Below are 27,998 nucleotides of genomic sequence, written 5' to 3'. Positions count from 1 at the left end.
ATATCAATCCACTTCAACTTTCAATTAATTCAATATACAGTAAAGCCAGATACAGTATCATGTTTAAAAATTGGGGTATTTTAAATGTTACCTGGCAAAACTCTTTGGCATATGCCTCCTGTCTGCTCGTGACCTCCTGAAGCTTCACCTCATCTAGTCAGCTGTACAACCTGCAGAGACCATGAGAAACGGGTGGCACTGAAAAAACATCCTAGGTACCAGAGTCAGATATCACGTTTACGTGATGTGTGGTTGGGTCTTGTTCCAGCAGAATAGAAAGAACTTATCACCTCTCTGTTCTCTGGCGCATGTCAGCCACATCCTGTTTCCTCATCTCAGGAGTGCTGATCCTCACCTCCCCAACCTTCTTCAGCTTGGCTTCACTCACCGAGGACAAAGAGAGGACTCTGTTCAGTAACAGTACAACCCCTAAGACCAAGTGTTTGACCCATCACTAACCCCCCATTCCTTCCCCAAGAGTTGACACGTGTTGGTTGGTTGTTAACACAATATTAGACGTATCCATTGTTACCTAGCAAGGGAGGCTGCAAGGGAGTTTGGAGCTTTGGCTAATGCTTTATCTGCTTGGCATCCACTCCTGCATGGGTTGACTCTGCACTCCTCCCCTCTCTCCTGGGTTTAGTAGTGGATGACTGAACAGTGGTTGGGTCAGACTAGGCCCTGATGGTTGTGTTGGCCCTGGTCTGTGGTTTCAGACTGGGCCCTGGTGTTTGCTTTGGCTTCAGCCATCTTGGCCTGAATCTGCTCCACCCTGCGGGCAGACCTCTGGATCAGGGCTCTGGCTCCATCCCTCTTGGCCTGAATCTGTTCCACCCTGCGGGCAGACCTCTGGCTCCGGGCTCTGGCTCCATCCCTCTTGGCCTGAATCTGCTCCACCCTGCGGGCAGACCTCTGGCTCCGGGCTCTGGCTCCATCCCTCTTGGCCTGAATCTGCTCCACCCTGCGGGCAGACCTCTGGATCAGGGCTCTGGCTCCATCCCTCTTGGCCTGAATCTGCTCCACCCTGCGGGCAGACCTCTGGATCAGGGCTCTGGCTCCATCCCTCTTGGCCTGAATCTGCTCCACCCTGCGGGCAGACCTCTGGATCAGGGCTCTGGCTCCATCCCTCTTGGCTTGAATCTCCTCCACCCTGCGGGCAGACCTCTGGATCAGGGCTCTGCGTTTCTGCTGGAAGGCCTCCTGTAGATTCATGCTGGGACACGACTGGAACTCCAGCAGCATCACTTGCCATGGAAAAAGAAAAAAATGTATAAACAAGGATTCACGTATGTACTTAAAGCACTTCAGAACCTTGTACAGACCAAGAAAGGACTCAGAAGGAAAGAGAGAAGAGTCAGAAGTTTCAGGTCTTCTGGTTCTCACCTGCATGAGAGGGGGGTTGTCTCTTCCTCCTGTAGGCTGGCGTCCTCCTCTGGCAACACTGTCCACTCGGATTCCTAGAAAACATCACACCAAAGTCAGAGACCACCCAACAAATTGCATGCAGCGGAGGAGTTTACAGCCGAGATTCAGTTGCTCCGTCTTCACAGACTCCTCTGGTCATTGGGCAATTACCTTCTCCACAATGCCTTCTTGGTCTGATACCTCATCCATCTCTCCTTCCTCAGCAAGTCCGTGGTCCTTTAATGTGATGTCTGTCAGGCTCACCAGGGTCAGCAAGGAATCTTCCATTATCCCCTTCACACTGCCCACCTGAGAAGAGAAAGACATCAAATCACAAAGATCAACTAATAGCATCACAGAAGACACCTTCTCAAAGCTGCCTCGAGTGACATCCGTTAAACAACCCCTTCACTGGACCAATAGTCTGAAACATTTGAATAGTGAATTATATGTAATGACGTACCATTATTCTCTCCCAGATGGGAGGGCTGATCTTTGACCCTGAACATAGCTGGGCATCCGGCTCTCCTGCACCCAGGTCCTTAATAATAGCACCTCCTTGGTCAACTGTCTTAAGGTGCTGGTGTGCTCTCCATATCAGTGTCCCTGCCTTCAAGTGGCTTGTCCAAAGTGGGGACATCTTCACAGAGAGGCGCCTGAGAGGGAACATGCTGCCAGACCCCCCACCTCTGCTCCTGGGGATACACCCAGAGCAGAGTTATGAGGGAGGCACTGGGACGTGGTCAGCTGGTACAAGGAGTCGTGCAGGGTAGGCGAGGGCTGAGGTGGTTCCTCCCCTCCTCTCAGGCACTCAGGAGAGGGGTCAGAGGTGACAGACCAAGTGTCGCCCACAAGGTCCCGTGCAAGTGCTTCATGGTCACTTTCTTCTTCGTGGGAACATGGCCCCCCAACTTCCTCTTCTGGAAGGTGAAAGGTCATGGAGGGTTCAGCTGTCTCATTGTGTGTGACTTCATCCAGGAGGGGGTGAAAGGAGTCAGAGGCTGGATCCACAGAGACAGAACATAGTAAAATATGATTAACAGTCTGAACCTAGTAAGTCATCCATACCATCACAACAAATGAAGGAAAGGTGAATACTAGTTAGGTGGGTCAACGTCAAAGATGTAGGAAATGGAGGAGGTAAAAAAAAGAGAAAAAAAAGGAAATCCTGATTCATCATTAGAAAACATCTCGAATAGACTTACCCCCAGTCCTGTCTACTTCCTGGGAACTGGTGCCAGAGCACTGCAGGCACTGGTAGTGTGGCAGAGGTTCTAGTCCAGGGGGAAAGGAGCTGCTCTGTGAATGGGCTTCAGGGGCTCCCTCTTGGTGAGATGACACTCCTGTCTGGCCTGAGCCTCTCAGATGCACCCAGCCTAGGGAGTTAGACCCATCAGCTCCTAATGTAGGGGGTTCAGTATAGCATTAGCAAGAAATGTGCTCTTGCACACTGAAATAAGACATGCAATAACACAAACCAACACACCCTAAGCAGACCGTAATATTCCATCCATATTCACTGACTGTTACCTGAGCTCTATTGGGCAGCAGACTCATCCAGCTCTCCAACCAGAGGCCCCATCATCTGGCTCTCATCCTGGCCTTTATCCAGCCACTGGGATGACTGGTCCTGTCGAATCTGACCAATCAGCTGGCTCACAGAGGTTGCCTGATTGGAGAGTCCGCCAATCATTCTGCTCAAAGTCGATTCCCACCCATGGTCCAGTGAGGTTGATTGACCTGAGAGCTGACCAATCATTTGGCTAAAAGTCCCACCCGTGGCCCAGTGAGGATGACTTATCCAAGGGCTGGCCAATCATTGGGCTGATAGTAGAGTCCTGCCTTGGTTGACAGTGTCCCATTCCTAAATAAATAAATAAATAAATAAAAATAAATATATATGAGTCAATGTCGATACTAAAACATCAACATTTTAGTATTTACTCTGAACCCATATTGCCATTGAATGGAGTGTGAGGGTGTGAATGAACCCACTTGGTCGTGCCTCTGAGCTCCTGACTCTGTGTCCAAGGGGAGAGTGTGTTGGGTCGGCCCCCCACACAGGTGACCTGTCTGGTCCCTCATTCTCCTGCAGTTGCTTTGACCAGGGCTTCTGCTTCTGCTGTTGCTGGGACACAGAAAAGCTGGGCTCCTCAAACACTGACCCCTCTATCACTGCAGAGGGATGTGGGTGGGAGGAAGGGGAATTGTAAGAGGCTGCTGTTTGGAAATTCCCTAAAATAAGATACTGGAATCAAAAAGAAAGATTCAGAAGCACCCACAGGTCAAACTATGATCGTTCAGCTTTATGGACATGTTCCCAGAAAGGTAAATACATTCACTTGTTTTATTATACATCCCCCTCAAGACAAAAATATTACACAGACGTTATAGACATGCATGAATACATAGATACAAAAACACACACCCTTCTCTTCCCCTCTGTTTCAAATGTGTGGATTTTGATGGCTTGTTTATCAGGATGGAGCAGGGTACCAGCTATGATGTACTCCTCTTGGACCAGCTGCAGTACCAGGTCACATTTCACTCCTGCAGTCAAGAGAGCAGTACAGGTTTAATTAGACGAATAGACAAACTCCATGCCAACGTAATAATGGTAATTAGGTGTCATAACGATGTGTCCACACTACTGTCTAGGATAGGGTAAATCTCTCAATTTCAATCAAGTAAAACAACTTATCTATGCACCAGGGCAATACCAACAAATTGTGTACTCATGGCCAGAGTAGAGCACTGAAAAATTCATCCCGATTTGGACCCCCCACCTCACTCCTCTCTCCAGTGTACATGTCCTCAAAGGTGAACTCCATGTCCCTCTGCCAGTCCTCCCTCATCTCCCGTCTCTTGGAGAGCAGCTGGAAGATCTGGGCAGGCATCTGAGTCATCAAATGCCTTCACCTCAACAGGTCTGTCTGATGCATGCGCTCCAGCTCCACCAGGAGGCGCTCTCGGTCCTGACAGCAGAAAAACATAAGTATTGCTGTTGTCTTGGTCTTGACACATACAATATGCATTGAAAGGATTTCAGGCATTCCTTTAACAGCTCAGGACAGATTTAGCCTCGTAATGCAGAAAGTTGTACATTAACTTTTCTGTCATGTTATCACTTGAATAGTCTTCAACAAGTTGAGCGTGATTGTGTAAAAGTATGTACCTGTGTGAGCCGTTCCCTCCTCTGCACGTGGTTACCCCTAAGCTCCTCCTGTCCTAGCTCCTGCAGGCACCACACCTCCTCCTTAGCCACCTCCCATGCCTTTGGCTGAGGGAACAAAACACATCGGTTACATTAGAAATATCACACTGGGCCATTGCATATTTTTTTAGCTTTAAAAGAGTAGATTACCCTGTGCTGTGTCAACTTCCCTGTCCACTGTAGTCTCTGGCATGTGATAGTGGGTCACAGAGAAGGCATCCACATCCAATTTCTTCACTCCAAGTAGCTTCCTTGACTCAATATTCTGACGGCATCCCCAGCCGCGCCCTCAGAGCATGCGCAGACCAGCTGGCCGGTGTGTTTACGGACATATTCAATCAATCCCTATACCAGTCTGCTGTTCCCACATGCTTCAAGAGGGCCACCATTGTTCCTGTTCCCAAGAAAGCTAAGGTAACTGAGCTAAACGACTACCGCCCCGTAACACTCACTTCCGTCATCATGAAGTGCTTTGAGAGACTAGTCAAGGACCATATCACCTCCACCCTACCTGACACCCTAGACCCACTCCAATTTGCTTACCGCCCAAATAGGTCCACAGACGATGCAATCTCAACCACACTGCACACTGCCCTAACCCACCTGGACAAGAGGAATAGCTATGTGAGAATGCTGTTCATCGACTACAGCTCGGCATTCAACACCATAGTACCCTCCAAGCTCGTCATCAAGCTCGAGACCCTGGGTCTCGACCCCGCCCTGTGTAACTGGGTACTGGACTTCCTGACGGGCCACCCCCAGGTGGTGAGGGTAGGCAACAACATCTCCCCCCCCCGCTGATCCTCAACACGGGGGCCCCACAAGGGTGCGTTCTGAGCCCTCTCCTGTACTCCCTGTTCACCCACGACTGTGTGGCCACGCACGCCTCCAACTCAATCATCAAGTTTGCGGACGACACAACAGTGGTAGGCTTGATTACCAACAACGATGAGACGGCCTACAGGGAGGAGGTGAGGGCCCTCGGAGTGTGGTGTCAGGAAAATAACCTTACACTCAACGTCAACAAAACTAAGGAGATGATTGTGGACTTCAGGAAACAGCAGAGGGAACACCCCCCCTATCCACATCGATGGAACAGTAGTGGAGAGGGTAGCAAGTTAAGTTCCTCTGCATACACATCACAGACAAACTGAATTGGTCCACTCACACTGACAGCGTCGTGAAGAAGGCGCAGCAGCGCCTCTTCAACCTCAGGAGGCTGAAGAAATTCGGCTTGTCACCAAAAGCACTCACAAACTTCTACAGATGCACAATCGAGAGCATCCTGGCGGGCTGTATCACCGCCTGGTACAGCAACTGCTCCACCCTCAACCGTAAGGCTCTCCAGAGGGTAGTGAGGTCTGCACAACGCATCACCGGGGGAAAACTACCTGCCCTCCAGGACACCTACACCACCCGATGTTACAGGAAGGCCATAAAGATCATCAAGGACATCAACCACCCGAGCCACTGCCTGTTCACCCCGCTATCATCCAGAAGGCGAGGTCAGTACAGGTGCATCAAAGCTGGAACCGAGAGACTGAAAAACAGCTTCTATCTCAAGGCCATCAGACTGTTAAACAGCCACCACTAACATTGAGTGGCTGCTGCCAACACACTGTCATTGACACGGACCCAACTCCAGCCACTCTAATAATGGGAATTGATGGGAAATTATGTAAATATATCATTAGCCAATTTAGACAATGCTACCTTATATAATGTTACTTACCCTACATTATTCATCTCATATGCATACGTATATACTGTACTCTACATCATCCTTATGTAATACATGTATCACTAGCCACTTTAACTATGCCACTTTGTTTACTTTGTCTACATACTCATCTCATATGTATATACTGTACTCGATACCATCTACTGTATGCTGCTCTGTACCATCACTCATTCATATATCCTTATGTACATATTCTTTATCCCCTTACACTGTGTATAAGACAGTAGTTTTGGAATTGTTAGTTAGATTACTTGTTGGTTATCACTGCATTGTCGGAACTAGAAGCACAAGCATTTCGCTACACTCGCATTAACATCTGCTAACCATGTGTATGTGACAAATCAAATTTGATTTGATTTGTTAATAGTCAAATGAAATGCACAAAAATGTTAGAATATATTTTCTGGTATTGTTTTGATAAGCTCCATTCAGACTGTTAGCTCGTACTACAATGGAATAGTTTTAAATGTGTGCTTTCAGAATGTTGTGTGGGTTCTGTATTCCATTGTTTCATGCTGCATCTGATTATGAACTTCCCATCCCAAACCTACAGGTTCATAATACAACTTTTGAAAGTTAGGACCACAAGTCACAATGTGCCTGAATCCTAAACATGTATTTTACCTCAATTGGGTTGGGTGGAAGGGGTGGGAGCTTGGCCACTTTTGCTGCCCTCTCCTTGTCCACTTGTTCACCTTTGGTGAACTAACACTCGCACCTTACTTTTTTCCCTCTTACTAGCTCTGACTTTGCTGATAGATTCTTTGTTGAGATAAAATTGACTTTTGATTTGATAATGAGTTAAACACTGCTGCATTGGACCTTTAATAAACAAAATACTTGACGAAATGGTTTTCTTCATCAGTTATTAAACACAAAATTGCCTGAACACACAGTATGTGTGGGACGTACCCATATTGTACACTGAAATGCACTATAGGTGGCAGCATAGCCCACGACCAGTGGTAGGTTTCCAGGACAGTACACACGAAGAAGACATTGCAAAAGTCGCCCTTTTCTTAACGGTGAGCTATATTTATATATAGCTAGTTAGCTATCTATCTCACATTCTGTAGAAAATCGTTTGTATAACATAAATTGTATTCCACTTGTATCTAATTGTAATCTGCATTAGGGAGCTGGATTTTATACTTGGCTAATCGGACGGGCTTGTTTCCTTTGTTTAGCTAGCTATCTGTTGTTAGCCAATGCTAAACTTAACTAGCTACAGTATGTGACAATACCTAGCATCACTCATTGCCAACTAGCTAAGTTAGCTAACTATATTTTCTACATGGATAGCTGTAGACTTTTTAGCTAGCTCCTTATTTGTCTAAACTTGCCCATGGTCTGTGATCATCATAGTTATGGTGGGTAAATGTAGTGATTAGAATGGTTTTGCTTTAGGTGGGACTCCTCTTCGCCGTCAACATGTCGGGTAGTGGTCCAGCAGTGCGTGTCAGCATCGAGTCGTCCTGCGAGAAGCAGGTCCAGGAGGTATCTTTGGATGGCATGGAGACATATGTCCCTCCCTTGTCTATGTCCCAGAACCTGGCCAAGCTAGCCCAGAGGATCGACTTTGGCCAGGGATCAGACTCCGATGAAGAGGGGGTGGAAACAGAGCCCAGGGACCCCCAGGAGTGGGGGAAGCAAGAGCCAGAGGAGGATGAAGGTATGTCACCCCATGGACACATTCAGTGTTTGTCTTGTGATAGAAAAATGACACATTTACCTGATTTTGTTTGATATTAATACTTAACAAATATGAGGATATTTCTGTCCTGTTAGTGTCTATGTTTTTATGGTCTCCACTCTCGTTCCCTGCAGAGATGGCTTGAGCCGACAAATGAGTTAAAGACAGCATTGCATAGACAATCATGTGTTTTTCCTAGAGATAGCTTAGGAGTAGAACAATCCCTCATTGTCTCAAAATCATCTTTGCATCTAGGAAACTAAGCCAGGGTGGGGTTAAGACAACAACCCACATGCAGATAACAACAGGATGAACCCAGAGTGGCTTATGATGCTCTTTGGTCTGCATGAGGGGGGTTGAACCAACCATGGCTGAGCATTGTTAGTGTCAGCAATATAAAGTACTCTGCATATGTGTGAAGGTTAGGTTACTTGGTCCAACACTCAAGGCTGGGGGGGGGGGTTGACCAGCCTCATTATTGCAATAATTAATTGATATTAAATAAACATGATTGTTTGAAGAAATGACCAAATCTCTCTCAGTTCTGAATTTCCACGACAGTCTACACCAGCTTCATTAATTGACTGTAAAGGTATTATTTCTGCCTTGGAGAGTTATTATCGAAAAACCTTATGTTCCTGAGACCATCTGATAGACATCTGTAGCAGGGCTGCAATGATACCAATAGCACAATATTTTTTCCATGGCAAAAATGAAAACACAAAGCAGAACTAACACTTTGGTCCTTTGAAAACCTGCTGTCTGTAAAACATTGTGTGCTATAGCTTGGAAAATAAATAAATATGACTGGATGACAACATTGACATTTGTTTCCAACATTAGGTCTGTTTTCCTAAAAAGTTAAATCCGCTTTGTGTTTTGTTTCCTTGCCACGATACTAATGAGTATCGCAATACTGGTATGTACCTGGCCCAAATCTGAAGCAACACTTCTATTAAGAGCTCTGAAGGGAGTTGATATGAACAGAATGGTTGATTGATACTTGCTCCTCCTCCTTCCAGCCACAGTGAAGTTCCAGCCGTCCTTGTGGCCCTGGGACTCTGTGCGTAACAACCTCCGCAGCTCCCTGACAGAGATGTGTGTGCTATACGACGTCCTCAGCGTAGTCAAGGAGAAGAAGTACATGGCCCTGGACCCAGTGTCCCAGGACCCCTCAGCCGGAAAGGTAGGCCTAGCTAAGTGGCTTTATTCAGGACTTCAATCTTTTCAATTCATCTCAGTAGTCTTAAGTGGTTCTTTTTTCATTCTGTCTTCATTTGCACTGACGTGGAATAACTAAACTGATAATGAAAGCTAATTCCTGGTACACAATACACATCCAACACATTGCTTACTTTGATCTATCCTGTGTTTTGAGTTCACTGCAGATGAAGGAGATGAAGCCACTGGACTATTTGACATGAACCTATTACCTCTCTCTCCCCTGACCTCCCTACCTCACTCTCTCTCCTCTGACCTCCCTACCTCACTCTCTCTCCCCTGACCTCCCTACCGCACTCTCTCTCCCCTGACCTCCCTACCGCACTCTCTCTCCCCTGACCTCCCTACCGCACTCTCTCTCCCCTGACCTCCCTACCGCACTCTCTCTCCCCTGACCTCCCTACTGCACTCTCTCTCCCCTGACCTCCCTACCGCACTCTCTCTCCCCTGACCTCCCTACCGCACTCTCTCTCCCCTGCCCTCCCTACCTCACTCTCTCTCCCCTGACCTCCCTACCTCACTCCTTACTATAGACGCCACAGGTGTTCCAGCTCATCAGTAAGAAGAAGTCTTTGGCCACAGCAGCTCAGCTGCTCCTGAAGGGGGCAGATAAACTAAGCAAGTCAGTGGCAGAGAACCAGGAGAACAGGAGACAGAGAGACTTCAACTCAGAGCTGCTGCGGCTCCGCTCGCAGTGGAAACTACGCAAAGTAGGAGACAAGATCCTGGGAGACCTCAGCTACAGGAGTGCAGGTGTGGAGGCAGTAACTCTGCTCAACTGTCTCATTTAGTGTCATTGTAGTATTTACCACCTTCTGCACATTCATTGTTTTTATGACATTATAGCTCATTTCTAATGCCATGTATCTCTCTGCAGGATCCTTGTTTCCTCATGCCGGCACCTTTGAGGTGATAAAGAACACGGACATCGACCTGGACAAGAAGCTCCCGGAGGACTACTGTCCACTGAACGTCCAGATCCCCAGTGATCTGGAGGGATCAGCTTACATCAAAGTGAATAGATACTGCTCAGGGAACATACCTCATTGTGATAATGTTGATGTTTGGCCTGACCTCTCAAACATTGTGTTGTCTTCCAGGTTTCAATCCAGAAACAAGCCCCTGACATAGGTGACCTAGGCACTGTGAGTCTGTTCAGGAGGCAGCCTAAAGCTAAAGCAGGCACTCAGCCGTGGCATGTGAAGCTGGAAGCTGCCCAGAATGTGCTGCTCTGTAAGGAGATTTTTGCCCAGCTGTCCCGGGAGGCGGTTCAGATCAAGTCCCAGATCCCCCACATCGTAGTCAAGAACCAGATCATTTCTCAACCCTTCCCAGGTGAGGACACTTCACAATACTTTTAGGAGAGTTATTGTAGCCTATGGAAAATTAATACTCCATGAAACCATGCATTTTGCTAAATCAATGGGTTTTTTTTTTGCTGGTGTCTGTTACCTGGACTAGTGTGTTCTAAGTGTCCAGAGATGCAGTAGCTGTTATTTTGCTGTTATTCACCCCTCGTCAGCTGTGCAGAGTCCTACTCTTAAGATATTTCTGTATTACACCACTATTAAGGTTGTCTATCCTCCCTGCAGGTCTCCAGTTGTCCATTTCTCTGTGTCACTCCACTGGAGAGAAGAAGAACCAGAGGGCGTCACCAGAGAAACCTAAACCTGACGACCACCTCTACGTTTTAGAACACAACCTGCACCAACTCATGAGAGAGGTGGGTCCGCCAGTCTTTCTGGGTGGAGATTTCTGGAACTAAATTGAACCTGGCCATCTAGTAATTATATTGTTGACCAAAGACATACTCAGACAGATACTGACCAAACTAAGCCCCCCCTTGTTTTATTTAACCTTGTACATATGCACATGTGTGTATCAATGCTGATTGTGTGAACTGTGATACATATTGATCAATATAAATGCCCCGCCCTTCCCACCCACAGTTCCACAAGCAGACCCTGAGTTCGATAGTGATGCCCCATCCGGCTAGTGCCCCCTTTGGGCACAAAAGGCAGCGTATGGCAGGGCCCATGGCCTATGACAAGGCTGAGATCTCCAACTTGCAGCAGAATGAGGGCCTACTGGAGAAGATCATCAAACAGGCCAAACACATCTTCCTACGCAGCAGGTAGGCACAAAAACACCACATCAGTGATAAGCTCATACTGTCATACTGTTTTATTTTTTAATAATATTCTTCTGTCAGGCTTGTTGTTTCACTCAAAGCACCCCTTATCTTTTTTTGTCAAATCACAAATCATGAAAATGTTTGCACAATGAAACGATATGTTACTGAATAAACATTTTACAGGACAGCAAATCAACATTGACTGCAAGTCCATCACTCGTGTCTGTTTCAGGACGGCGCGGACCATCGACAGCCTGGCCAGCCGTATAGAAGACCCCCAGATCCAGGCCCACTGGTCCAACATCAACGACGTGTACGAGTCCAGTGTCAAAGTCCTCATCACCTCCCAGGGTTACGAGCAGATCTGCAAGTAAGTGGAGCAGGAGCCAAGCCAGAGCAACAGAGGCAGAGTACTGTTAAAGCCAGGAGGACTGGCTAGGCCAGAGCAACAGAGGCAAAGTACTGTTAAAGCCAGGAGGACTGGCTAGGCCAGAGCAACAGAGGCAGAGTACAGTTAAAGCCAGGAGGACTGGCTAGGCCAGAGCGACAGAGGCAGAGTACTGTTAAAGCCAGGAGGACTGGCTAGGCCAGAGCGACAGAGGCAGAGTACTGTTAAAGCCATGAGGACTGGCTAGGCCAGAGCGACAGAGGCAGAGTACTGTTAAAGCCAGGAGGACTGGCTAGGCCAGAGCGACAGAGGCAGAGTACTGTTAAAGCCATGAGGACTGGCTAGGCCAGAGCGACAGAGGCAGAGTACTGTTAAAGCCAGGAGGACTGGCTAGGCCAGAGCGACAGAGGCAGAGTACTGTTAAAGCCAGGAGGACTGGCTAGGCCAGAGCGACAGAGGCAGAGTACTGTTAAAGCCAGGAGGACTGGCTAGGCCAGAGCGACAGAGGCAGAGTACTGTTAAAGCCAGGAGGTCTGGCTAGGCCAGAGCGACAGAGGCAGAGTACTGTTAAAGCCAGGAGGACTGGCTAGGCCAGAGCGACAGAGGGAGAGTACTGTTAAAGCCAGGAGGTCTGGCTAGGCCAGAGCGACAGAGGCAGAGTACTGTTAAAGCCAGGAGGACTGGCTAGGCCAGAGCGACAGAGGGAGAGTACTGTTAAAGCCAGGAGGACTGGCTAGGCCAGAGCGACAGAGGCAGAGTACTGTTAAAGCCAGGAGGACTGGCTAGGCCAGAGCGACAGAGGCAGAGTACTGTTAAAGCCAGGAGGACTGGCTAGGCCAGAGCGACAGAGGCAGAGTACTGTTAAAGCCAGGAGGACTGGCTAGGCCAGAGCGACAGAGGCAGAGTACTGTTAAAGCCAGGAGGACTGGCTAGGCCAGAGCGACAGAGGCAGAGTACTGTTAAAGCCAGGAGGACTGGCTAGGCCAGGCGACAGAGGCAGAGTACTGTTAAAGCCAGGAGGACTGGCTAGGCCAGAGCGACAGAGGCAGAGTACTGTTAAAGCCAGGAGGACTGGCTAGGCCAGAGCGACAGAGGCAGAGTACTGTTAAAGCCAGGAGGACTGGCTAGGCCAGAGCGACAGAGGCAGAGTACTGTTAAAGCCAGGAGGTCTGGCTAGGCCAGAGCGACAGAGGCAGAGTACTGTTAAAGCCAGGAGGACTGGCTAGGCCAGAGCGACAGAGGGAGAGTACTGTTAAAGCCAGGAGGACTGGCTAGGCCAGAGCGACAGAGGCAGAGTACTGTTAAAGCCAGGAGGACTGGCTAGGCCAGAGCGACAGAGGCAGAGTACTGTTAAAGCCAGGAGGACTGGCTAGGCCAGAGCGACAGAGGCAGAGTACTGTTAAAGCCAGGAGGACTGGCTAGGCCAGAGCGACAGAGGCAGAGTACTGTTAAAGCCAGGAGGACTGGCTAGGCCAGAGCGACAGAGGCAGAGTACTGTTAAAGCCAGGAGGACTGGCTAGGCCAGAGCGACAGAGGTAGAGTACTGTTAAAGCCAGGAGGACTGGCTAGGCCAGAGCGACAGAGGCAGAGTACTGTTAAAGCCAGGAGGACTGGCTAGGCCAGAGCGACAGAGGCAGAGTACTGTTAAAGCCAGGAGGACTGGCTAGGCCAGAGCGACAGAGGCAGAGTACTGTTAAAGCCAGGAGGACTGGCTAGGCCAGAGCGACAGAGGCAGAGTACTGTTAAAGCCAGGAGGATTGGCTAGGCCAGAGCGACAGAGGTAGAGTACTGTTAAAGCCAGGAGGACTGGCTAGGCCAGAGCGACAGAGGTAGAGTACTGTTAAAGCCAGGAGGATTGGCTAGGCCAGAGCGACAGAGGTAGAGTACTGTTAAAGCCAGGAGGACTGGCTAGGCCAGAGCGACAGAGGTAGAGTACTGTTAAAGCCAGGAGGACTGGCTAGGCCAGAGCGACAGAGGCAGAGTACTGTTAAAGCCAGGAGGACTGGCTAGGCCAGAGCAACAGAGGCAGAGTACTGTTAAAGCCAGGAGGACTGGCTAGGCCAGAGCAACAGAGGCAGAGTACTGTTAAAGCCAGGAGGACTGGCTAGGCCAGAGCAACAGAGGCAGAGTACTGTTAAAGCCAGGAGGACTGGCTAGGCCAGAGCAACAGAGGCAGAGTACTGTTAAAGCCAGGAGGATTGGCTAGGCCAGAGCAACAGAGGCAGAGAGTACTCTTTCTACATGGTTTAAGGGACAGTGTTTAGAGAATATACTTCTGGGCAGGAAGTGTCAACATATCTTCTAGGCAAGTTGGTTAAGAAAAATATATTTTTTACAATGACGGCCTACACCGGCTAAACCCAGCTGACGCTGGGCCAATGGTGCGCCGTCCTATGGGACTCCCAATCACGGCCGGTTGTAATACGGCCTCAATATACGGTGAGAATAAATTAAAAGGGGAAAAGTTAGCTTCCTTGCTGGAATAACAGAAGAAGAGGTTTCACCTTAATGAATTACCACCAATTTAATTGGGCAATTATTCAGCTTTTTCAACATTCGGTAGAAATTAAAAAGTATTGTCTAGCAATAAACTTTGACCATGGAGAAAGAATGTTCCATGACCTTCTGTGTGGGTGTGTGCAGGTCTATCCAGCTGCAGCTGAACATAGGGGTTGAGCAGATACGAGTGGTGCACAGGGACGGCCGTGTCATCACACTCTCTCACCAGGAACAGGAGCTGCAGGACTTCCTTCTCTCCCAGGTCAAGGGACACACTGACTGCTGTCACATCACCGCCAACTGCTGTTTATGTACCCTGTATTACACTCAAGTATAGCTAGAAGCCAGCTATATATTCTAAAGTGCATAACATTTGCTAGACCTAGTTCTTCACTTGGCTTATTGCTCCAGGGAAACTTTTATTCAAATCAATTTCAAATGATTGATGTAGCCTTTTTGTAGCTGCCTGTCTGAACCAGTGTGAGTAACGGTGTCCCCTGTGTCTCTCCCCTGGTACTACAGATGTCTCAGCACCAGGTCCATGCGGTACAGCAGCTGGCTAAGGTGATGGGTTGGCATGTTCTGAGCTTCAGTAACCATGTGGGCCTGGGCTCTGTGGAGAGCATCGGTAATGCCTCGGCCATCACCGTCGCCTCCTCCAACGGGGAATACGCCATCTCAGGTACCGTCTTCAATCAATCAATCAATCAATCAATCTGGCATATTGGATGTTATACACCTTAAACAACTCATTTAGTCTGAAAACTAATATAATGATTGGAATGACTGAAATGTATAAGATAATGGTAACATTTGTCCAAATGAATGTGATGCATCTTCTCCAGTGCGTAATGGTCCAGAGAGCGGCTGTAAGGTCCTGGTCCAGTTCCCACGCAGCCAGAGCAAGGAGCTGCCCAAGTCTGACGTCATCCAGGATGGGAAGTGGAACCACCTGCGAGGGCCCTACAAGGAGGTCCACTGGAGTAAGATGGAGGGACGCAACTTTGTCTACAAGATGGAGCTTCTCATGGCTGCCCTCACCCCCTGTCCTTAGGTCTGGCCACTATCACACTCTCTCTCTTGCTGTCTCTGATAGGATTCAGCACATAGAAAACAAACTTGGTCCACTTTTGTTGAAATCATGCATTGATGTTAGTATAATTGCTTGGACATTTGACTTACCCGTGTCGATGTAAAAAATAATATTTTTCAAATGTTGTTACAGTAAAAAAAAAAACTCAGCTGTGAAAATAAATATATTATTTGTTTCCGCTTGTCAGTGTGTTTCCTTACATAAAATAGCATGGACTAATATCAGCTGTTGTGTGTACAGTAAAATAATACATGCAGCTAGTCTTGAGGCATGTAAGGTTGACAATCCTTCATCTGTTCCTGGAATCAGTAAACTGGTCATATTTACATGCTGTGGACGCTTAACATTAGTCTTTAATTTTAGCTCAGATTGGTTGTTGGGCAGTGTCATCTGGCTGTCTCATAGATCTTCATATCAGAGAGGTTGCAGGTCCGTTACATCATTCTCTGGAGAGAAAAACATGAGATTCAATGACACACAAACCAAGTACACACAAGAACAATTAAACTTGAGTCGTTGAATTACTAAATGTATCTATTACACCAAAAAGCATTCTAAAATAATTTACCTGGCATCTGCCGCCTCTGTCTCCATGCCTTGATCCAGCAGTAGGCTTTGTCCATGAGCCACATGGAGACCATGAGAAAGCCAGCCAGGGTGGCCAGCCCTACAGCAAACACTGCCAGGTACTGGAGGTCCTCATACAGGACCTCTACAACACAGGGAGGGAGAACACACCATGTTCATTCTCACTTCCACTAACTAGCTTACTCAGAAATGAAGGTCACTTGTACTGAACTACTTGTAAAGATACTGTTCATTAACACCATAAGGCCGCTTACAGAAACCGTCTCCAGGACTGAGAGGAAAACAGTTCCATAAAAGGGTTCTTGTAAATGTCAACTATGATGAAACACTAACACTGTAGCCTAAAGCAAAATGCCACATTGTGATACAGGCCTGCGGCCACTATTCACTCACCTTCCACCTTCAGGACAAATCCTTCATCTTTGCTGCTCCCGGACAGTTCAGTCACAGTGATCACGTAGAAGCCGGTGTCCTGAATACGTAGGTCCGACAGTCCCATAGATCCATTAGTGTATGTGTGGACTCTGTCCATGTAGTCCTCTGATACATTGGTAAACCCCCCAGGTTGCCACGCCCCAATGTCTCTGCTCACCCTGCCAGACATAAAGGTCCACTGTATGGTGGGAGTCCCAACACAGGCGATGTCTACAGAGAAAAATACATCCTGTTGAACAGGCCTGGTCAGACTCTGCTGTGGAGACTGTATGGAGATGGCCCCAGCTGCCAGAGGACGTACATAGTGGAGGGAGGAAGGGAAAGAGAGGAACAGTGCTGGTTAATGTATGATAGAGAGAACTTGATGTATATGGTTTGTATTTTAGAATCAGATAAATCAACATATTATGACCCACACACTAATGTTTTATTGAACATATTCACAGACTTTTACATTTATATTGGCCTATTTCATACTGATGGGGTTGCTGTCATCAAATTACTTTGAGATGGCTCATTGGCATGTGATTCTAGTGCTTCGCTCATCTCAAATCAAAGTTTATCGGTTGCGTATACAGTTTTGCAGATGTTATCGCAGGTGCAGCGAAATGCTAGTGTTTCAAGCTTCAACAGTGCAGTAATACCTAGAAAATACAAAACAATACACACGTTAACCCTCGCAAGGCTGCTGGCCCAGACAGCATCCCCAGCCACGTCCTCAGAGCATGTGCAGACCAGCTGGCTGGAGTGTTTACAGACATTCAATCTCTCCCTATCCGTCTGTTGACCCCACGTGCTTCAAGATGTCCACCATTGTTTCCTGTACCCAGGAAAGCAAATGTAACTGAACTAAATGACGATCGGCCCGTAGCACTCACTTCTGTCATCATGAAGTGCTTTGAGAGACTAGTCAAGGATCATATCACCTCTACCTTACCTGACACCCTAGACCCACTAAAATTTTCTTACCGCCCCAATAGATCCACAGATGATGCAATCGCCATCGCACTGCCCTATCCCATCTGGACAAGAGGACCTATGTAAGAATGTTGAACTTGCAACCTTCTGGTTACTAGCCCAACACTCTAACCACTAGGCTACCCTGCCGCCCCACCATAGTACCCTCCAAGTATATCATTAAGCTTAAGGACCTGGGTCTGAACCCCGCCCTGTGAAACTGGGTCCTGGACTTCCTGACAGGCCGCCCCTGGGTGGTGAAGGTAGGAAACAACAGCTCCACTTCGCTGATCCTCAACAATGGGGCCCCACAAGAATGCATGCTTAGCCCCCTCCTGTACTCCCTGTTCACCCATGACCGCGTGGCCACGCACGCCTCCAACTCAATCATCAAGTTTGCAGACGTCACAAAAGTAGTAGGCTTGATTACCAACAATGACGAGACATCGAGGAGGTGAGGGCCCTGGGAGTGTGGTACCATGTAAATAACCTCTCACCCAACATCAACAAAACAAAGGAGATGATCGTGGACTTCAGGAAACAGCAGAGTCAGTGTGCCGAAGGAGGCGCAACAGTGCCTTTTTAACCTCAGGAGGCTGAAGAAATTTGGCTTTGCACCTAAAACCCTCAAAAACTTTACAGATGCACAATTGAGAGCATCCTGTCGGGTTGTATCACCGCCTGGTACTGAAACTGCACTGCCTGCAATTGCAGGCAGAGGGTGGTGCGGTCTGCCCATCGCAAACTACCTGCCCTCCAGGATACCTACGGCACCCGATGTCACAGGAATGCCAAAAAGATCATCAAGGACAACCACCACACAAGCCACTGCCTGTTCACCCTGTTATCATCCAGAAGGCTAGATCAGTACAAGAGAGACTGAAAAACAGCTTCTGTCTCAAGGCCATCAGACTGTTAAATAGCCATCACTAGCAAAGTAGAGGTTGCTGCCCTATATACATAGACTTGAAATCACTGGTCACTTTAATAATTGTAACACTAGTCATTTTAATAATGTTTACATATTTTGCATTACTCATCTCATATGTACAGTCGTGGCCAAAAGTTTTGAGAATGACACAATATTAATTTTGACAAAGTCTGCTGCCTCAGTTTGTATGATGTCAATTTGCATATAAACCAGAATGTTATGAAGAGTGATCAGATGAATTGCAATTAATTGCCTCTTTCCCTCTTTGCCATGCAAATGCAATGAATCTCCCAAAAACATTTCCACTGCATTTCAGCCCTGCCACAAAAGGACCATCTGACATCATGTCAGTGATTCTCTCATTAACACAGGTGTGAGTCTTGACGAGGACAAGGCTGGAGATCCCTCTGTCATGCTGATTGAATTTGAATAACAGACTGTAAGCTTCCAAAGGAACATGTCAACCATGTTTACCTGCAAGGAAACACGTGCCGTCACCATTGCTTTGCACAAAAAGGGCTTCACAGGCAAGGATATTGCTGCCAGTAAGATTGCACCTAAATCAACCATTTATCAGATCATCAAGAACTTCAAGGAGAGTTCAATTATTGTGAAGAAGGCTGCAGGGTGCCCAAGAAAGTCCAGCAAGCTCCAGGACCATCTCCTGAAGTTGATTCAGCTACGGGATCGGGGCACCACCAGTACAGAGCTTGCTCAGGAATGGCAGCAGGCAGGTGTGAGTGCATCTGCACGCACAGTGAGGCGAAGACATTTTGAGGATGGCCTGATATCAAGAAGGGCGGCAAAGAAGCCACTTCTCTCCAGGAAAAACATCAGGGACAGACTGATATTCTGCAAAAGGTACAGGCATTGGACTGCTGAGGACTGGGGTACAATCCTTTTCTCTGATGAATTCCCTTTCCGATTGTTTGGGGCACCTGGAAAAAAGCTTGTCCGGAGAAGACAAGGTGAGCGCTACCATCAGTCCTGTGTCATGCCAACAGTAAAGCATCCTGAGACCATTCATGTGTGGGGTTGCTTCTCAGCCAAGGGAGTGGGCTCACTCACAATTTTGCCTAAGAACACAGCCATGAATAAAGAATGGTACCAACACATCCTCAGAGAGCAATGGGGTATTATGTGTAGATTGATGAGGAACATTTTTCCCATCCATTTTAGAATAAGGCAAAATGTAACAAAATGTGGAAAAGGTCAAGGGGTCTGAATACTTTCCGAATGCAATGTACCTATAAAGTGGGAAAAACAGTACAGTATGTAAACATTATTACATGCAATTTTATAAGGTGCAGGTTAGTGTACCAGGTAGCCTGCTAGTAACAGTGAGGTTCAGGGCAGGGTGCTGGGCGAAGGATGGCTAGTGGTGACCTGGAGATAAAAGCAGTTTATCAGTCTCTCGGTCCCAGCTTTTGTACTGTCTTCACCTTCTAGATGGTAGTGGGTAAAATAGCCATGGCTTATGGCTGAGGTCCTTGATGGCCTTCCTGTGACACAAGGTGCTGTAGATGTCCTGGAGGGCATGCCGTTTGCCCCCGATGATGTGTTGGTCTGACCGTTCCAACCTCTGGAGAGCCCTGCGGTTGCGAATGGTGCAATTGCTGTACCAGGCAGTGATACATCCCGACAGGAGGCTCTTAATGGTGCATGTGTAGAAATTCATGAGGGTCTTAGGAGCCATGCCGAAATTCTTCAGCCTTCTGTGGTTGAAGAGGCGCTGTTGCACCTCCTTCACCACACTGTCTGTGTGAAGGGACCATTCTTGATCGTCAATGATGTGCACGCCTATAAGCCTGAAAACTAAGTCATATCCAAGTCAGTCTTGAGACCAGTAAGATGTTAGAAATGTTAGGGTTTGTAGAAATATATTATACTATAGAACAGGTTCCTCCAGGTACTGTGAACCTGCTGCGTCACTCTCTTTAATAACAGTTTGTCCTTAGTTTGTCTTCTTTGAAACTTGCCAAACAAGCTTATGGCTTCTGGAAAGAAATGCTGTCGGCATGCTCAACCTTTGTCGCTCATTCAGCCGATAGAAACTTTCAACTGGCTTTCCCCGCCAACCAACGAGTCGGAGTCAGAGCCCGAGTCAGAGCCCAAGAGTTTCCAGGTCTCTCCTCCACCTGTTACCAGGTCTGAGCCGCTGAAGCCTCCCACCATTCACTCTGACAAATTGAAAACACTAGTCATTGGCGACTCCATTAACCGCAATATTAGACTTGAAAATAATTGTCCAGCAATCATATATTGTTTACCAGGGGGCAGGGTTACTGACGTAAAGGCTAGTCTGAAGAGTGTAGGTTATAGGGATATTGTTATCAATGTCGACACCGACGATATTAGGATGAAACAGTCAGAGGTCACCAAGCGCAACAAAACTTTGGCGTGTACCTTAACTAGAAAGATGTGTTGGCATTGAGTAACTGTCTCTGGCCCCCTCCCAGTTAGGGGGAGTGATGAGCTCTACAGCAGAATAACACAACTCAAACTGTTTCCTGCCCCTCCCAAAATATAGAATTTTTACATAACTGTCCCTCTTCCTGGTACTCACCACCAACAGGACCAAGTCTGGCCTGCTGAGGAGTGACAGACTGGAGTGGTGCTCTCATCTTATCTATCATCATAGACAGGTCTCTAACTCCTCTCGCTCCACAATGAGATGGGTGCAGGCATCAGGGTGTTAGCCAGTCTGCCAGCTTAGTGGAGTCTGTTCCCAGCACAGTCAGTGTAGTCAGCTCAGTTTTCCCCATTGAGACCATCTGTGCCTCGATCTAGGTCGGGCAAAACTGAACATGGCGGTATTCACCTTAGCAATCTCACTGGAATAAAGACCTCCATTCCCGTCGTCATTATTGAAAGAGATTGTGTTAATAACTCACATCTCAAAATAGGACTACTTAATGTTAGATCCCTCACTTAAAAGGCAGTCATAGTCAATAGTCAACTAATCACTATTCATATGATGTGATTGGCCCCGACTAAAACATGTCTCAAGCTTGATGAATTAACTGTGTTAAATGAGGCCTCTCCTCCTGGTTACACTAGTGACCATATCCCCTGAGCATCCTGCAAAGGTGGAGGTGTTGCTAACATTTATGAAAGCAAATGTCAATTTACAACAAAAAAAGTCTATGCAGCATTCTCAATCACTTTCTATAGCTACTGTTTACAGACCATCTGGGCCGTATACAGAGGCTCCACACTGAGTTCCCTGAATTCCTATCGGATCTTGTAGTCATGGCAGATAATGTTAACATTTTTTGTGACTTCAATATTCACATGAAGTCCACAGACCCACTCCAAAATGCTTTCGAGCCATCATCGACTGGGTTTTGTCCAACATGTCTTCGGACCTACGCATTGTCACAATCATACCCTGGATTTAGTTTTGTCCCATGGAATAGATATTGTGGATCTAAAAGTTTTTCCTCATAATCCTGGAAGATTGAGGACCAGCATTTTATTAGGTTTGCAATCGCAACAAATAATTAGCTCAGGCCACAACCAAGGATTATTAAAACCCTTGCTATACATTTTCGGACAACCCAGAGATTCCTAAATGCCCTTCCAGACTCCTTCCACCTACCCAAGGACGCCAGAGTACAAAAATCAGTTAACCACCTAACCAAGGATCTAAGGATCTAAACTTAACCTCGCGTAATACCCTCTCCTGTGCCCAAGAACACAAAGGCAACCTGCCTAAATGACTACAGACCCGTAGCACTCATGCAGTGCTTTGAAAGGCTGGTAATGGCTCACATCAACACCATTATCCCAGAAACCCTAGAGCCACTCCAATTTGCATACCGCCCAAACACATCCACAGATGATGCAATCTCTATTGCACTCCACACTGCGCTTTCCCACCTGGACAAAAGAAACACCTATGTGAGAATGCTGTTCATTGACTACAGGTCAGCGTTCAACACCATAGTACCCTCAAAGTTCATCACCAAGCTAAGGATCCTGGGACTAAACACCTCCCTCTGCAACTGGACCCTGGACTTCCTGACAGGCCGCCACCAGGTGGTGAGGGTAGGTAGCAACACATCTGCCACGCTGCTCCTCAACACTGGAGCTCCCCAGGGGTGCGTGCTCAGTCCTCTCCTGTACTCCCTGTTCACCCACGACTGCATGGCCAGGCACGACTCCAATACCATCATTAGGTTTGCTGATGACACAACAGTGGTAGGCCTGATCACCGACAACGATGAGACAGCCTATAGGGAGGAGGTCAGAGACCTGGCCGGGTGGTGCCAGAACAACAACCTATCCCTCAACGTAACCAAGACTAAGGAGATGATTGTGGACTACAGGAAAAGGAGCACTGAGCACGTCCCCATTCTCATCGATGGGGCTGTAGTGGAGCAGGTTGAGAGCTTCAAATTCCTTGGTGTCCACATCAACAACAAACTAGATTGGTCCAAACACACCAAGACAGTCGTGAAGAGGGCACGACAAAGCCTATTCCCCCTCAGGAAACTAAAAAGATTTGGCATGGGTCCTGAGATCCTCAAAAGGTTCTACAGCTGCAACATCGAGAGCATCCTGACAGGTTGCATCACTGCCTGGTACGGCAATTGCTCGGTCTCCGACACTTCAGAGGGTAGTACCTACGGCCCAGTACATCACTGGGGCAAAGCTGCCTGCCATCCAGGACTTCTACACCAGGCGGTGTCAGAGGAAGGCTCTAAAAATTGTCAAAGACCCCAGCCACCCCAGTCATAGACTGTTCTTTCTACTACCGCATGGCAAGCGGTGCCGGGGTGCCAAATCTAGGACAAAAAGGCTTCTCAGCAGTTTTTACCCCCAAGCCATAAGACTCCTGAACAGGTAACCAAATCGTTACCCGGACTATTTGCATTGTGTGACTCCCCCAACCCCTCTTTTACGCTGCTGCTACTCTCTGTTTATCTTATATGCATAGTAATTTTAACTATCCATTCATGTACATACTACCTAAATGGCCCCGCCAACCAGTGCTCCCGCACATTGGCTAACCGGGCTATCTGCATTGTGTCCCACAACCCGCCAACCCCTCCTTTTACGCTTCTGCTACTCTCTGTTCATCATATATGCATAGTCGCTTTAACGATATCTACATGTACATACTACCTCAATAAGCCTGACTAACAGGTGTCTGTATATAGCTTGCTACTCTTTTTTCAAATGTCTTTTTACTGCTGTTTTATTTCTCTACTTACCTACACACACACACATACTGTACCTTTTTTTGCACCATTGTTTAGAGCCTGTAAGTAAGCATTTCACTGTTGGATTGTACACCTGTTGGATTCGGCGCACGTGACAAATAAACTTTGATTTGATTTGATTTGAGATGCCGTTACACTGCTAAAAAACAAAAACATTTGTCACAAGAAACTAGCTCCCTGATATACAGAAAATACCCAAGCCCTGAAGCAAGCTTCCAGAAAATTGGAACGCAAATAGCTCTCCAACAAATTGGAATTCTTCCAACTAGCTTGGATACTCGGACAAGTTCTTGCCTGCTTTAGATCTTATCTGACAGGAAGATATCAGTTCGTTTATGTGGATGGTTTCGGTGTTGCTCAAAGTTCCATTTAAGAACCACTACTGTTTTCACTGAGTGTATAAAACATTAGGAACACCTTCCTAATATTGAGTTGCACCCTCTTTTGCCCTCAGAACAGCCTCAATTCATCAGTGCATGGACTCTACGAAAGCGTTCCACAGGGATGCTGGCCCATGTTGACTCAAATGCTTCCCACAGTTGTGTCAAGTCGGCTGGATGTTCTTTGGGTGGTGGACCATTCATGATACACACGGGAGACTGTTGAGCATGAAGACCCAGCAGCATTGCAGTTCTTGACACATTCAAACCAGTGCGCCTGGCACCTCCTACCATACCCCGTTTAAAGGCACATAAAATGTTGTCTTGTCCATTAGACTTCTGAATGGCACACATACACAATCCATGTCTCAATTGTCTCAAGGCTTAAAAGTCCTTCTTTAACCTGTCTCCTCCCCATCTACACTGATTGAAGTGGATTTCACAAGTGACATCAATAAGGGATAATAGCTTTCACCTGGATTCACCTGTCATGGAAAGAGCAGGTGTTCCTAATGTTTGGGACACTCAGTGTATACCTCTTAGGGATGTCATTCGGAAACACAATGTTAACTTTCACTGCTATGCAGATGACACTTTGATGAAACATGGTGAATCCCCAAAATTGCCTACCTTGAAAACCTGTGTTTCAGACATATGGAAGTGAATGGTGGCAAATGTTTTTACTTTTAAACTTGGACCAAATAGAGATGCTAGCTCTAGGTCTCAAGAAACAAAGCGATCTTCTGTTTGATCTGACAATTAATCTCAATGGTTGTACAGTTGTATCAAAATAAAACTGGGAGGGCCTCCCGGGTGGCGCAGTGGTCTAGGGCACTGCACCGCAGTGCTAGCTGTGCCACCAGAGACTCTGAGTTTGCGCCCAGGCTCTGTCGCAGCCGGCTGTGACCTGGAGATCCGTGGGTCGACGTACAATTGGCATAGCGTCGCCTGGGTTAGGGAGGGTTTGGCCGGTAGGGATATCCTTGTCTCATTGCACACTAGTGACTCCTGTGGCAGGCTGGGCACAGTGCATGATAACCAGATTGCTAGGTGCAGAGTGTTTCCTCCGACACATTGGTGCGGCTGGCTTCCGGGTTGGATGCGCACTGTGTTAAGAAGCAGTGCGGCTTGGTTGGATTGTGTTTCGGAGGACGCATGGCTTTCAACCTTCGTCTCTCCCGAGCCCGTACGGGAGTTGTAGCGATGAGACAAGTTAGTAATTATTAACAATTGGATACCATGAAATTGGGGAGAAAAGGGGGTAAAATGCAAATAAATAAATAAAACTGTAAAGGACCAAGAGCAGCTTTTTTCCATCTTCAAACCATTGCAAACATCTTTTACTTTTTGTCAGAAAATGATGCAGAAATGCCAATCCATGCTTTTGTCACATCGAGATTAGAATTCTGCAAAGCTCTACTCCCTGGCTACCCGGATAAAGCACTAAATCAACTTCAGCTAGTGCTAAATACAGCCGCTAGAATCTTGACTGTTAAGGCTAGGGCTGATTTCAAGCTTTTACTGCTAACCTACAAAGCATTACATACACGTACCCCACGGTCATGCAGGCCTCCTTATTGTTCCTAGAATAATTAAGCAAACAGCTGGAGGCAGGGCTTTCTCCTATAGAGCTCAATTTTTATGGAATGCCTATCTATGTGAGAGAGACAGACTCGGTCTTGACCTTTAAGTTTTTCTGAAGACTCATCTCTTCAGTAGGTCATATGACTGAGTATAGTCTGGCCCATGGGGTGCGAAAGGTGAACTGCAAAGCACTGGAGTGATGAACCATCCTTGCTGTCTCTGCCTGGCCGGCTCCCCTCTCTCCACTGGGATTCTCTGTCTCTTACCATACTACGGGGGCTGAGTCACTGACTTGCTAGTGCTCTCTCATGCCATCCCTATGAGGGGTGCATCATGTCGTGCCAGGCCTTTTTTGCTATACTCGAATTGTCAGGTTTTGTGCCCACTCAGGCTTGTGCGGTGGGGGAGATCTTCATTTCTGCTGTTCTGCCTGCGGCTATGGAACCCCGACCTGTTCACCGGATATGGTACCTTGTCCTGGACCTGCTGTTTCGACCCTCCCTCTTTCGCTCTCGCTCTCTCTCTCTCTCTCTCTCTCTCTCTCTCTCTCTCTCTCTCTCTCTCTCTCTCTCTCTCTCTCTCTCTACCGCACCTCCTTTTTCGACCTCTGAATGCTTGGCTATGAAAAGCCAACTGACATTTACTCCTGAGGTGCTGACCTGTTGCAACCTCTATAACCACTGTGATTATTATTTGACCCTTCTGGTCATTTATGAACGTTTGAACATCTTGAAGAACAATCTGGCCTAAATTTCCATGTACTCTTAAAATCTGCACCGTTATCAGCCAGAAGAGGACTGGCCACTCCTCAGAGCCTGGTTCCTCTATAGGTTTCTTCCTATGTTCCTGCCTTTCTAGGGAGTTTTTCCTATCCACCGTGCTTCTACATCTGCATTGCTTGTTGTTTGGAGTTTTAGGCTGGGTTTCAGTATAAGCACTCTGCTGATGTAAAAAGGGCTTTATAAATACATTTGATTGATTGATTGATGGGTTTTGAATTACCCACATGGCTACTTGCTTTCGGTTGTTTTATCATGTAAGATGTGTTGCAATCAATGTGAATTAGTGACTCAGACGCACCAGTCCAACTAAAGGTGTGTGTGCACTCAAGATGAAGCGTGCACTCAAGATGAAGCATGCACAAATCATTTTGTTACAGTGTGGAAAGAATGACAGAGAAACATTTGGCTGCCAGAAGAATGTCTTGAAACCATCATTCCATATCGAAGTTTTGGTGAATTAACAAACCACTGTGTGTCTAACTGTACTATTATTCTGATACACCGGTACAAACCACATCAGAGCAAATTTTGGAGAATACTCAAAGTTAGTCAACTGATACCAGAAGAAAGTTTCTTCTGCAAGTGATTGGCATACATCATACACCCTGAGGCAAACATAGGCATGCCCTTAAACACGCAAGTACTCACCTATTTAAACACATTCAAATCAGTGTTTCCATGTATGAATACATGCTGACAGAAGTGTTTCCATGTATGGGTAGGATACATACCTAGGTGGCACACATACAATGTGAGGCTGAGGAAAAGAGCGACTTCCTGTGCGTCCCAGAGCCGCAAAGGCCACATTAGATCCCCAGGTCCATATATTCTCACCAGTACGGAGTGTCTACTGGGTCATTCCGCATTTACTCTTCTCTGAAAATCCATTATTTCCTGTGTTTCCTTCCTTTTTATTCTCAGTGTATTGTTAATGTTTTACTCTGGTGGAAAACATTATCTCTCTTTTGTTGGTGATGTTCTCTTCTGTCCTTCTCAGTTCTGTGCTCTCTGGCTACCTAAGCTGCTTTGCCTGTGCAACGGCAGCTCACCTATCAGACAGGATCAGGAGGAGATAACTGTGTATACATTCAAACTATCACAGAGAGAAAGACAGAGAGAGAGAGAGAGAGAGAGAGAGAGAGAGAGAGAGAGAGAGAGAGAGAGAGAGAGAGAGAGAGAGGGAGGGAGGGAGGGAGGGAGGGAGGGAGGGAGGGAGGGAGGGAGGGAGGGAGGAGGGAGGGGAGGGAGGGAGGGAGGGAGGGAGGGAGGGAGGGAGGGAGGGAGGGAGGGAGGGGGAGGGAGGGAGGGAGGGAGGGAATAACAGAGTAAACACACATGCAGACACACACTCATGCAGAAACACACACACACACAGAGACACACCTGTACTGCCACCCTGTACTGTCTCCCTGTACGCACCACCGTGGGATGAATAACTGGTATTCGAGTTTGGACACACCTTGCTGAGCAGGCCAGACAGGAAGGAGTGTCTATTCATAGATCTATTCTAAGAGGACTGCACCTCTCTATGATGACCACATTTATTTGATCATTTATCACTCCAGTGTTAATCTGCAAAATTGTAATTATTCGCCTACCTCCTCATGCCTTTTGCACACATTGTATATAGACTCCCCTTTTTTTCTACTGTGTTATTGACTTGTTAATTGTTTACTCCATGTGTAACTCTGTGTTGTCTGTTCACACTGCTATGCTTTATCTTGGC

At 47.2% G+C, this 27,998-nt stretch overlaps 3 protein-coding genes across 6 annotated transcripts; 1 reads left to right on the top strand and 2 right to left on the bottom strand.

Moving 5' to 3' along the window:
- Positions 1-86: 86 nt before the first annotated feature.
- On the bottom strand, positions 87-7,050 carry LOC124005715 (basic salivary proline-rich protein 1-like). 4 transcript variants are annotated; one of them, XM_046315201.1, is made up of 13 exons: positions 6,984-7,050; positions 4,580-4,684; positions 4,191-4,379; positions 3,833-3,954; positions 3,400-3,579; positions 2,935-3,268; positions 2,610-2,804; positions 1,868-2,405; positions 1,576-1,713; positions 1,384-1,457; positions 533-1,244; positions 291-378; positions 87-170 (listed from the first exon to the last, which is right to left on the bottom strand). In XM_046315201.1, exons 8-11 carry the CDS (start codon positions 2,072-2,074, stop codon positions 743-745), a joined length of 921 nt encoding a protein of 306 aa, XP_046171157.1. In that variant the 5' UTR covers positions 2,075-2,405; positions 2,610-2,804; positions 2,935-3,268; positions 3,400-3,579; positions 3,833-3,954; positions 4,191-4,379; positions 4,580-4,684; positions 6,984-7,050; the 3' UTR covers positions 87-170; positions 291-378; positions 533-742. The 4 variants fall into 4 exon arrangements, with proteins under 4 accessions (XP_046171157.1, XP_046171158.1, XP_046171155.1 ...); XM_046315202.1 differs by lacking the exon at positions 6,984-7,050 and adding an exon at positions 4,769-5,001; XM_046315199.1 differs by lacking the exon at positions 6,984-7,050 and having other exon boundaries at positions 3,400-3,652; positions 4,580-5,001.
- Positions 7,051-7,276: 226 nt separating this feature from the next.
- med17 (mediator complex subunit 17) lies at positions 7,277-15,562 on the top strand. The gene is made up of 12 exons (XM_046314995.1): positions 7,277-7,384; positions 7,767-8,031; positions 9,075-9,238; positions 9,807-10,026; positions 10,151-10,287; positions 10,374-10,608; positions 10,866-10,996; positions 11,223-11,407; positions 11,640-11,777; positions 14,439-14,556; positions 14,817-14,976; positions 15,140-15,562. Exons 1-12 carry the CDS (start codon positions 7,289-7,291, stop codon positions 15,346-15,348), a joined length of 2,058 nt encoding a protein of 685 aa, XP_046170951.1. The 5' UTR covers positions 7,277-7,288; the 3' UTR covers positions 15,349-15,562.
- On the bottom strand, positions 15,349-27,359 carry LOC124005592 (V-set and transmembrane domain-containing protein 5-like). Its single transcript, XM_046314996.1, has 4 exons — positions 27,004-27,359; positions 16,369-16,695; positions 15,956-16,099; positions 15,349-15,833 (listed from the first exon to the last, which is right to left on the bottom strand). The coding sequence occupies exons 1-4, from the start codon at positions 27,077-27,079 to the stop codon at positions 15,802-15,804; spliced, it is 579 nt and encodes a 192-aa protein (XP_046170952.1). The 5' UTR covers positions 27,080-27,359; the 3' UTR covers positions 15,349-15,801.
- Positions 27,360-27,998: the final 639 nt, after the last annotated feature.

Source organism: Oncorhynchus gorbuscha, linkage group LG19, assembly GCF_021184085.1.
Source record: "Oncorhynchus gorbuscha isolate QuinsamMale2020 ecotype Even-year linkage group LG19, OgorEven_v1.0, whole genome shotgun sequence".
NCBI lineage: Eukaryota > Metazoa > Chordata > Actinopteri > Salmoniformes > Salmonidae > Oncorhynchus > Oncorhynchus gorbuscha.
This window is presented reverse-complemented; position numbering and strand designations above follow the sequence as displayed.

Excerpts from the sequence above, each read along its gene's own strand:
- LOC124005715 (XM_046315201.1), bottom strand. The coding sequence starts at position 2,074 with ATGTTCCCTCTCAGGCGCCTCTCTGTGAAGATGTCCCCACTTTGGACA. Across the intron at positions 1,714-1,867 it reads CCATCTGGGAGAGAATAATG|GTGGGCAGTGTGAAGGGGAT; the intron begins GTACGTCATTAC and ends TTCTCTTCTCAG. Across the intron at positions 1,458-1,575 it reads AAGAAGGCATTGTGGAGAAG|GAATCCGAGTGGACAGTGTT; the intron begins GTAATTGCCCAA and ends GATGTTTTCTAG.
- med17 (XM_046314995.1), top strand. The coding sequence starts at position 7,289 with ATGCACTATAGGTGGCAGCATAGCCCACGACCAGTGGTAGGTTTCCAG. Across the intron at positions 10,609-10,865 it reads CATTTCTCAACCCTTCCCAG|GTCTCCAGTTGTCCATTTCT; the intron begins GTGAGGACACTT and ends TCCTCCCTGCAG. Across the intron at positions 11,408-11,639 it reads CACATCTTCCTACGCAGCAG|GACGGCGCGGACCATCGACA; the intron begins GTAGGCACAAAA and ends TGTCTGTTTCAG.
- LOC124005592 (XM_046314996.1), bottom strand. The coding sequence starts at position 27,079 with ATGTGGCCTTTGCGGCTCTGGGACGCACAGGAAGTCGCTCTTTTCCTC. Across the intron at positions 16,696-27,003 it reads ATTGTATGTGTGCCACCTAG|CTGGGGCCATCTCCATACAG; the intron begins GTATGTATCCTA and ends GTCCTCTGGCAG. Across the intron at positions 16,100-16,368 it reads ATTTGTCCTGAAGGTGGAAG|AGGTCCTGTATGAGGACCTC; the intron begins GTGAGTGAATAG and ends CCTGTGTTGTAG.